Source organism: Triticum urartu, chromosome 7A (genome assembly GCF_056163025.1).
Source record: "Triticum urartu cultivar PI428250 chromosome 7A, HENAU_Tu73, whole genome shotgun sequence".
Classification (NCBI taxonomy): domain Eukaryota; kingdom Viridiplantae; phylum Streptophyta; class Magnoliopsida; order Poales; family Poaceae; genus Triticum; species Triticum urartu.
Window position 1 is genome coordinate 703,659,881 of NC_141879.1, and position 11,020 is coordinate 703,670,900.

The 11,020-nt window shown below is 61.3% G+C and overlaps 1 protein-coding gene across 1 annotated transcript; it reads right to left on the reverse strand.

Annotated features, from left to right (window-relative positions):
• Positions 1 to 7,168: 7,168 nt before the first annotated feature.
• LOC147961813 (uncharacterized) lies at positions 7,169 to 7,807 on the reverse strand. The gene has a single exon (XM_087533955.1). The coding sequence runs from the start codon at positions 7,805 to 7,807 to the stop codon at positions 7,169 to 7,171; it is 639 nt and encodes a 212-aa protein (XP_087390081.1).
• Between the last annotated feature and the right edge of the window lie 3,213 nt (positions 7,808 to 11,020).

Here is an 11,020-nt window from a genome sequence, read left to right on the forward strand (position 1 = left end):
TCATCCCGTTTCCAGGCACCGGCGATGTTTTACTGGCTCCCACAATGATAAGCCACCCGTTGGCATATGTCGCACCTACCACCCGACATTTGGCGCCCACCGTGGGGCCAGGTGCACCGTCGTCCGGAGACCTGTCCTGGACGGGAACCCTCTTCCTCCCCAGCGAGCGTAGCCATCCCGGCACGCCCGATGGCGCTTGCCACGACGCGCTGCAAGTCCTCACCAGCATCTGCGCGGCGAGCAGCCTCGCCGATCTCCTCGACGAAACCCTCATCTCCGACGAGCTCGCCTCCGATGCGGGCACCGACCACCTTGCCAACCTCCTTGGCCAGCTCCATGTCTCCGGCGAGCCTGCTATGGATTTGGAGTCGATTGGCTCCACCGACCCAATGCCTGTCGACTCCGACACAGCCTCACTCGACACCTTCCCCACCAACGTCGCGATCTACAACGACCCGCTTCCCCGGACCGATGGCTGCGACACTGTCACCACCGAGGTGATGGTCATCGGCCACGGCGGCACGGCTGATGAGAGCGCCCACGACGCCCCGCACGCGGCGGTCCACGACTTGTCCATCCCGCTCCCGGCTGATGCCGACGACGAAGCACTGGAGGCACGCCACCTCGCTCTCCTCGCGGAGGGCCGAAGGCTGGCTTCCATGGACGCCTCACTGAGGCCTACCAGCGCGAAGCTGACCGCGCCGCCTTCGGCACGCCGGCCCCGGGCGGGCCAAGCCGGGCCGGCATTGTCAAGCAACGCGACGCTGTCATCACCAACACACTGGGAGTCGACCGCCCGGTCTATGCCACTCCACTCGAGAACTTGCGTGCCGCCCAGGCGGCCGTAGACGAGTTGGACGGATTGGAGGCCGAAGAACTCCCCCACATGACCAGGCGCATCCAGTAGCTGATTGATGCGGCCGCACGGCGGCACGAAGCCGACGCCCGCGCGAGAAGCCCTCCCCCGCGCCGAGATCACGGCACGACGTCCCGGACACCGACTACGAGCAACACCCGCGCGCGGCGCGAGAAAGAGCTGGCTGCCAACCGAAGCCGGACCTGAATCTCCATCGAGCGAGACGCAGAAGGCCATCCCCGAGCCGTGGAATGGCGGGGCAACCCGCCTCCGCCTCGGCCCCGTGGAGAGAGATATCCCACCCCGCCGCCTATGGCACATCCGACTCTCAGCGGCCGACTAGGTCGCCGCGAAGGAGTCGAGGAGAACGATGCCCGCCATCGGATCGACCGCCTGGCACGATCCCTGGCACTGGAAGAAGAAGACAATGTCGGCCCGCCTTGTTTCGGCCCCCGCATCCGCGACGAGCCTTTCCCCAAAGGGTTCTCGCTCCCAAGAGACACGCCCAAGTACAACGGCTCCGTGAAGCCGGAAGATTGGTTGATCGACTACTCCACGGCGGTTAGCATAGCCAACGGCAACAGGCGCGTTGCCGTGAAGTACGTGCCCCTCATGCTGCAGGGCACGGCGCAGACCTGGCTCAACAGCCTCAAGCCCTTCAGCATCAACAGCTGGCTAGATTTCACTGAAGCTTTCATCCGCAACTTCACCAGCACCTACAAGCGGGCTCCCAAGCCCAGACAGCTCTCCTTGTGCGTGCAAGGCCCAGCCGAGTCCACTCGCGACTACCTCACACGTTGGGCTGAGCTCCGCAACTCTTGCGAGGGGGTGCACGAGGTGCAAGCCATAGAATACTTCACTGCCGGGTGCCGAGAAGGCACCCTCCTCAAGCACAAGCTCCTCTGCGACGAGCTGACTACCCTCGACGAGCTTCTGGACATAGCGGAAAAATACGCCACCGCCGACTCTTCGATGAAGACTGAGCTCCGGGTAGACGCGTCCGGGAAAGTACTCAACCCGGCGCCCAAGACGCCGGCAGGGGATTCCGGCCGACGCCCACACCCGAACGATCACAAGCGCAAGGGCCCTGCGCCGCCTCCCGCAAGGCGACAGGTGGCCAGAGTTGAAGACGCGCCGCCTGAAGGGCGGCCCGCACCCAAGAAACCCAAGGGCGGCCAGCCGGCTTGGCAACCGGCCTTCTCCTACGAGCAAACTCTCGACGCCCCATGCAAATTCCACAGCGGCGCGAAGCCGTCCAACCACACAACACGGAAGTGCCATTGGCTCACCCGAATCTCCAAAGGCAAAGGGCTCGCGCCGCCTACGCCTGCCGGCCCGCCGCCTCCGGCTCCGCCGCCGCCGGCCGCTCGGCCCGCAGTCGGAGCCGTGCATGATGAGTTCCCCGACGAGCATGCAACCTACGTCGTCTTTACAAGCCAGCCCGAAGACCGGCGCGGAAAACGCCGAGAGCAACAGGAAGTCAGCGTGGTCGCTGCCAACCCCGCCGGACACATGCATTGGTCAGAAAAACCTATCAGCTGGAGCCGGTCCGACCACCCAGAGGTGATGCCGTCTCCCGGCTCTTATGCGTTGGTCCTGGAGGCCACCCTCACGACGGACAGACGCGCCGCCCGTTTCTCCCGTGTGTTGATAGACGGTGGGAGCAGCATCAACATCCTGTACCGTGACTCCCTGGAGAAGCTGAATGTCAAGACGAAGCAACTCATGCCTACTCGGACAGTGTTCCATGGCATCGTACCCGGCTTGTCCTGCGCCCCCATTGGCAAGATCAAGATTGATGTACTCTTTGGGGACAAGGAGCATTTCCGCCGGGAAGCGATCTGGTTTGAAGTGGTGGACCTGGAGAGCCCCTACCATGCGTTGCTTGGCCGACCCGCCTTGGCCAGGTTCATGGCAGTTCCCCACTATGCATACCTCAAGATGAAGATACTGAGTTCCAAGGGCGTCATCACCATAGCCGGCGATTACAAGAAGTCCTCCGTGTGCGCTGCCGCCAGCAGCCGGCTGGCTGAGTCCCTTGTGATTGCCGAAGAGAAGAAGATGTTGGACCAGGTCGTGGCCATGGCCGGCAAGTAGCCGAACCTGTCCCCCGATCCCAAGGAGTATGATGCCCAAGGATCTTTCCAGCCGGCCAAAGAAACAAAGAAGATACCTCTTGACCCCGAGCACCCCGAGAGGTTTGCCGTCATCGGGGCAATCCTGAATAGCAAATAGGAAGGCGAGCTCGCCGATTTCCTCCGTGAGAATCGGGACATCTTTGCATGGTCCCCCAAGGACATGCCAGGTGTTCTGAAGGAATTCGCCGAGCACAAACTACACGTCCGAGAAGACGCAAAACCAGTCAAACAGCCCCTCCGCCGACTATCGGAGGAAAAGAGAAGGATTGTAGGGGAAGAGATAGCCCGGCTTCTGGCAGCCGGCTTCATTATGGAAGTTTTCTTTCCAGAGTGGCTCGCCAACCCGGTCCTCGTGCTAAAGAAGAACAACAAGTGGCGCATGTGTATAGACTACACAAGTCTCAACAAGGCCTGCCCTAAAGATCCCTTTGCCCTGCCGAGGATTGACCAAGTGATAGACTCCACGGCCGGATGCGAGCTGTTGAGTTTCTTGGATGCTTACTCAGGATACCACCAGATAAAGTTAGATCCGGCCGACCGCCTGAAGACCGCCTTCATCACGCCATTCGGAGCCTTCTGCTACCTGACTATGACATTCGGCTTGAGAAATGCCGGTGCCACTTTTCAGCGTTGCATGCAGAAGTGCCTCCTCAAGCAACTCGGCAGAAATGCTCACGTCTATGTAGACGACATTGTGGTGAAGACGGAGAAGCGCGGCACCTTGCTGGAAGACCTCAAAGAAACATTTGAGAACCTACGCCGGTTCCAAATCAAGCTCAACCCCGAGAAATGCGTGTTCGGAGTGCCAGCCGGCCAGCTCCTAGGCTTCCTGGTCTCCAACGCGGCATCGAATGCAACCCAGTGAAGATCAAGGCCATCGAGAGAATGGCGATTCCCACCAAGCTTCGAGACATCCAGAAGTTCACCGGATGCTTGGCCTCCCTCAACCGCTTCATCAGCCGGCTCGGAGAGAAAGCTCTCCCCCTCTACCGCCTCATGAAGAAGACCACTCACTTCGAGTGGAATGACCAGGCCGACCAAGCCTTTCACGAGCTGAAGAAGATGCTGGCCACGCCGCCTGTCCTAGCGGCGCCGACTAAGAAAGAGCCCATGCTCCTCTACATTGCCGCAACCAGCCGGGTGGTCAGCAGCGTCATCGTAGTCCAACGCCCAGAAGAGGGCCGAGCCCAGCCGGTCCAGAGGCCAGTGTACTATTTGAGCGAGGTACTGTCCGCCTCGAAGCAGAACTACCCGCACTACCAGAAGATGTGTTACGGCATATACTTCACCGCCAAGAAGTTGAAGCCCTAGTTTCAAGAGCATCCTGTCACGGTCGTATGCACCGCCCCGCTGGCCGAGATCATAGGCAGCCGGGATGCATCCGGCCGGGTGGCGAAATGGGCCATCGAGCTGGCCCCTTACACGATCTTCTACCAGCCCTGCACCGCCATCAAGTCCCAAGCACTGGCCGACTTCCTCGTCGACTGGGCCGAGACCCAGTACCTGCCACCGGCTCCTGACTCCACCCATTGGCGCATGCACTTCGACGGGTCCCAGAAGCGCACCGGCTTGGGAGCCGGCGTCATCCTTACCTCTCCCAAAGGCGACAAGCTCAGATACACGCTGCAGATTCACTTTGCCGCTTCCAACAATATAGCCGAGTACGAGGCGCTCATACACGGGCTCCGGCTTGCCAAAGAACTCGGCATTCGTCGGATCCTATGTTATGGCGACTCGGACTTGGTGGTCCAGCAATCATCCGGCGACTGGGACGCCAAGGACGCAAATATGGCAAGCTACCGCTTCCTTGTTCAGCAAATCAGTGCATACTTTGAAGGATGCGAGTTCCTCCACGTACCGCGAGCCGACAACGAGCCGGCTGATGCCCTGGCTCGAATAGGCTCCACTCGGCAAGCAATACCAACCGGTGTCGCTCTACAACGCCTCCTCAAGCCGTCCATCAAGCCGTCTCCAGAGTCCGATTCTATCTTCGTGCCGCCTGACCCCGACGCGGCCGGGTCCGGCTCGAAGAACCAAGCAGGCGACCCGGGGACTTCAGCAGTCGGCCCGGGGACTTCGGTAGCCGGCTCGGGGACTTCCGCAGTTACGCCCGATCCGGGGACTGCCACACTCGGCTCGGGACTGCGGTAGTCGGCCCGGGGACTGCACCAACACAACAGCCGGCGGCCGACTCCAGCATTTCACCACCCAGCCCACCCACCCTGGTGGCAGTAGCCACATTGGCAATAGGAGAAGTCGCGGCTCCATCATGGGCTCAGTCCATCCTCAACTTCCTAATAAACCAAGATCTGCCGGCTGACGAAACAGAGGCAAGACAAGTCCAACGCCGAGCCGGAGCATACACAATCGTCAATAGAGAGCTCGTCAAGCGCAGTGTCACTAGAGTCCTCCAACGATGCGTCGAGCAAGAGAAGGGCATTGCAATCCTCAGAGACATCCACCAAGGAGAATGCGGTCACCATGCGGCCTCAAGATCACTCGTCGCCAAAGCTTTCCGCCATGGTTTCTTTTGGCCGACTGCTTTGGATGACGCCAAAGAATTGGTTAAACATTGCAAAGGGTGCCAACTCTTCAGCTCCAAGCAACACATGCCGGTTTCGGCACTCAAGACCATTCCCCTCACCTGGCCCTTCGCCGTTTGGGGACTGGACATGGTGGGCCCGTTCAAGACGGAGCGCGGCGGCATGACACATTTGCTCGTCGCCGTGGACAAATTCACCAAGTGGATTGAGGCAAAGCCGATCAAGAAGCTGAATGGGCCGACTGCCGTGACATTCATCGCAGATATAACAACCCGGTACGGCGTGCCACACAGCATCATCACCGACAATGGCACGAATTTTGCCAAGGGAGCCTTGGCACGTTTCTGCGCAACGCAAGGTATCCGGCTGGACTTAGCGTCCATTGCCCACCCGCAGTGAAACGGCCAGGTCGAGCGAGCCAACGGCCTCATCCTTTCCGGCATCAAGCCCCGACTGGTCGTACCACTAGAGCGTTCAGCCGGCTATTGGCTCGATGAGCTGCCGGCTGTCCTCTGGAGTCTGCGCACTACTCCAAACAAGTTAACCGGCTTCACTCCTTTCTTCCTCGTGTACGGTGCCGAGGCGATCATCCCAACCGACATCGAGTTCGACTCGCCTCGGGTAACCATGTACACGGAGGCGGAGGCCAAGGAAGCACGAGAAGACGGCGTTAGCCCTCAGCCGGTCTGCCATCTACCAGCAGGGTTTGCGCCGCTACCACAGTCGGAAGGTCAGGCCAAGATCCTTCCAAGAGGGCGACCTTGTGCTCCGGCTCATCCAGCGAACAGCCGGCCAGCACAAGCTCTCGACCCCTTGGGAGGGCCCCTTCATCATCAGCAGAGATTTAGGCAACGACTCCTACTACCTAATCGACGCACAGAAGCCCAAGGCACGCAAGAGAGACGACTCCGGCAAGGAGTCGGAACGACCATGGAACGCCAACCTCCTCCAAAGATTTTACAGTTGAAATACAGTATGTATCACGCTAACTTTTGTACTAAGTACGGGAGAATAGGCCCCCCGAGGAGAGCTCGGGGACTGCCATCTTTTATCTATGAATGAAGAGTATCATGCTTATGACCTTGTCATTTCATTTACTTGTTCCGTCCGGCACCCGGTTCGACTAGTCGGCCCGGGGACTGGCCGACTGGAGTTATATTAGAAGTCCTACCCACGGTCAGACGAGTAGAGTGCCGACACCCAAGCTTAACTCTTGCCAAAAGTCGCAGTTCGAAGAACCGGCTGTCCGGCTGGCAAGAGTTAAAAGCAGGAAAGGATGCCCACACGAAAAATGGCTAGGGACTAACGGACTAATATAACGAAAGACGGTTTGCCTCCTACCACCGACCGACTACCAGAGTAGCCGGCCGGCCGGCTTCCATTCACTTCACTTCAATCCAAGAAAGCTCGAGTACTTGCCTCCCCAAAGAGGGAAGGCGGCAAAGGAAAAAGCCTAAGGATAAAAAGCATACGTGAATGGAAACCAAACATGCACACAATAATATTTACATAAAAGACCTCCAAGAGGCTAGCATTCAACATAGTTTGGATACACCCCCAGTGGGTGGAACTGCGAAAGCTTAATAAAATTGTTCAGAAGGCAACAAACAGGAAAAAGCAAGGACGGCAGATTAAGCCAGTGGAGCGACTGACGAGCCGGGCAGGTCGGTGGAGACGCTAGTGCCGGCTGGAGGAGTGGCCGGCTGGCGACCCTCGGCATGATCATCGTCTCCCGCAGAAGGCGCGCTTGCGCGCGCCTCGTTGCTGGAGGCACGGTCAGCCTGAGGCCGGCCGGTTGTTCCACCGGCCGGCTCGACGTCTTCACCTTCCTCTTCTTCGTCGTCTTCGCCTTTGTCGCTGGAGGCGATCTCCTCTGCCGAGTCCTCGCCCACCGCCGGGTTCAGCCCGAACCACTCCTCCGGCTGGGCAACGCCGTCATCATTGATTTCAGGTGCAAAAACGCTGATGTCGGTGCTCTCGGCGATCGTCGAAGCATGCTGAGCAATAGCCGGCCGCACCTCCTCCAGCTCTGCGTCGGCCTCCAGCCGCCAGGTGCGCAGCTGGTCCAGGTTCAGCCCTAGGTACCAAGCTCGGACGAACTCCAACGCCCGCCCGGCTCCAAGTCGGGCCGCCGACGCCTTCCAAGCTTCAAAGCGGCCGACCGCAACCTCCAGCCAGTCGGCAGTCTGGCTCGGGGTGCGGGGAATCATCTCGCCGGGCCTGAGGGCGGCCAACACCTGCGCTCCGGCACGTTGGAGGCGGCGGAGCATACGATGAGCCGGCTGCAGCCGTGCTTGGACCGCCAAGAGCTGCTCCTCAAGCGTCCGATTCGCGTCCGGCGCGATGTCGGCCCCCGCCTGATGGCGCGCTTCGCGATGGGCCTCGATGGTCTAGGTGGCGAAGATGGAGTAGCCGAGAAAGTAGTCTGCACAGAGAACAAAAAGCAGCACAAGTCAGAACAAAAATCAGGCGGCCAGGGGCAGGCAAGGAGCGAGGAAGGAGGCTTACCGTCGATCAAGTCCTCGATACGGCTGAAGCCTTCATCCAGCGCTTGCCGGGTCTCAGCCCAGCCCGCTGCCTCAGTCTCGAACTCGGCCTTCAGGGCGGCTTCGCTATCCTGCGCTTTCTTCAGGGCCGCCTTGTGGCTCTCCTCCTGGTCAGCCAGCTTCTTGGCCAGGCGGTCACGCTCCAGGACCAAGGCGGCGTGCTCGGTTTCCTTGGTGCGAAGGGCGGCCTGCGCCTCGCTAAGCTGCCCCCTCAAGTCGGCATTGGCCCCTGCAAGCACGAAAGACAAAAGAAAAAAAACCAATGAGGAAAAAGTCGTCAGGGAAGATCCGAGCCGACTGCTCAGCAGTCGGCCCGAATCTCGGGGACTACATCCAGTGGGTGCGGTGACGCGCCCCCACAGGAGATAAACAAGATCAAGTACTCACTTCGGCTGTTGACCAGGTCTTCAGTTTTCCGACCCAACTCCTGAGCCTGGGAGTTGAAGGCGGCAGCACGGGAGTTATGATACTCCTGGAAGATCAGACAGGAGGCGAGAATAAGATAATCGTCAAGGAAGATCCGACCCGACTGCTCAGCAGTCGGCCCGAATCTCGGGGACTACACCCAGTGGGTGCGCTGACGCGCCCCCATGGAATAAATCAAGAGAACAAAGCAACTAAGGATAGAAGACTCACCCGGATGACGGCCCGCGTCAAAAGGAACTCCTGCGTGTACTGCTGCAGCAAGGCGGCCTGAGCTTGAAGCCGGCTCTGGACCTCTTGGGCCGGCACGTTCAGCTCGCCCGTCCCCCCGCTGGGAGTCCACTCGGACGTGGCGGTGCCGGCCGCCTCCAGGGCCTCCGCCGTCCGGCCGGCGCCCGCAACTCGGCGCGGCTCCGGCGCAGCGGTGCCTCCCCCTGCGCGCCGGCGCGTTACCAGCTGCACCTCGAGGCCGGCTCCGACCTCCGGCTCGCCCCCGGACGGCGTCTCTGGCGCCGCTGCCGATTGGCCGCCTTGGCCCGCTCCGGTTGGCGCTGCCAGCGGCGCCCTCTCCATGAAGACCACGGAGTCCTTCCTCCTCTCCATCAGCGGCGGGTCTTGGCCGACTTCCTCCGCCAGGGGCAATGGGATGTTGGGGGCCACGGCACGGAGGGGAATGGCAAGCAACGGAGGCTGGTTATGCGAAACCTCCGCCTCCGTCTTCGCGGCCGCCGCCTCTGCCAGGGCCTTGGCTGCCGCGTCGGCCTGCTCCTTGCCGCCTAGGCGGCCGCTTGCTCCGCCGCCTCCCACTCCTCCCGCGCCTCACGGGCGTTCCGCTCCGTGGCCTCCCTGAGGTCGGCGCGGGGGTCCACGCGGCGGGAGCCTGAAGACCCTCCAGTCGGCCCGACTACGGAGCCGCCCGGACCCCGCTCAAGGGAAAGCAGCGCCCTGTCCGGCGAGCAAGGAAAGGTTTAGAAGAGTGTTCAATCGAAGAGAACAATGAAAAGTATGCGTCCAAGCATTCGATGACTTACGCTGAGATCGCCTGCGGCTGCTTCACCGCCTTGCGGAAGCGGGCCGCCTTCGCGGCTGCCTCATCTCGCTTGGTCGCCGCGGTGGAAGCCTTGGACTTCTTCGGCCGGCTGCCGAAGAGGATCGACGCGGCCCGGCGCTTCTGGGCGCCGCCGCTGACAACCGGCGCGGCGGACGAGCCCGCGCCTTGATGATCAGGCGTCGGCTGGCGGCGCGGGGCGACTTCGACCTCGGCATCATCCGGCTAGTCCTCGAAGCCGGCAGCGAGCCCCGTGCCTCCGGGCTCGTCGTTGTCCCCCACGATGGCGTCTTCCATGGCGGCCGCTCCCAAGTCTGGGTCGTCGGCGTCGTCCATCGTGCGGTCGGGGACGTACTGGCGCTCTATCCCTGCGGCCCCGATCGTCGGCGGAAGGAGAGGGTTCTGCTAAGGGAGAACCGACTAATCAGAAGCCGGCTATCATGAGGCCGGCTACCAACAAAAAGAGAGAGAAAAAAACTTACCACGGGCGGAGGGTTGGCGCGAGAATACGGCGCCTTGCCATATCGCCAGTCCTCGGCGAGCTTGCAGTTGGAGATGTAATTCACCATGTACGACACCTCCGAATGAGGCATCTCCCTGGTGCTTAGCCGGCTTGGGTCGAAGCGGCCGCTCATCTGACACATCATGTGGGGCCGGCTTTGGAGAGGAAGTACCCGGCGCTCCACGAAGGCGGCCACCAAGTCGGCTCCGGCCAGGCCTTCCGACTGGATCATCACCCGAAGCCGGGAGACGGCTGCGTTCCCGGCCTGAGACAATGACCTGGACCGGAAGCTCCATGAGGGTTGCCTCCCAGTCGGCGGGCCGGCTACGTAAGCCGGCAGGTTGACGTGGTCGCCTTGCTGGGCGACGTTCTTCACATAGAAGTACGACTTCTGCCAGATCTTCACCGACTGGATCAGCGGGATGGGCGGGAACGGGTTGTTCTCGCCCGACCACCTCATGGCGATGTAGGCCCCGCAGGGGGCGGGCATGCCCACGACGACGGTGCCGAGTTTGCTCTGGAAGAATTCCCCCCAGAGCTCAAGCGTGGGGAGCACCCCCAAGAAACCTTCGCAGAGAGAGACGAAGGCCGACAGCAGCATCACCGCGTTGGGCGTGAGGTGATGCGGCTGAAGGTTGTAGAATTCGAGGAAGGAACGGAGGAACCCGCTCGCCGGAAGGCCGAAGCCGCGCAGGAAGTGCGAGCGGAAGACAACCCGCACGCCCTCCTCCGGTGCCGGCGAAATCTCCCTCTCCGGCGCCAGGCGGACCTGCACAAAGTTGGCGTCAGGCAGGCGCCGCGTCCGGCGGAGGAACTCAACGTGGTCCTCATGGACGTTGGAGCCATCCCACGAACTTGACAGCGCCATGGGAGCAAGACGATGTGGCGGCGCAGCGGCGCTGCGATGGGAGGCTGCGGCGGCAGCAAGAAGAAGGAAGACGAGGAGGGGCGGAGTGAGGGAGAG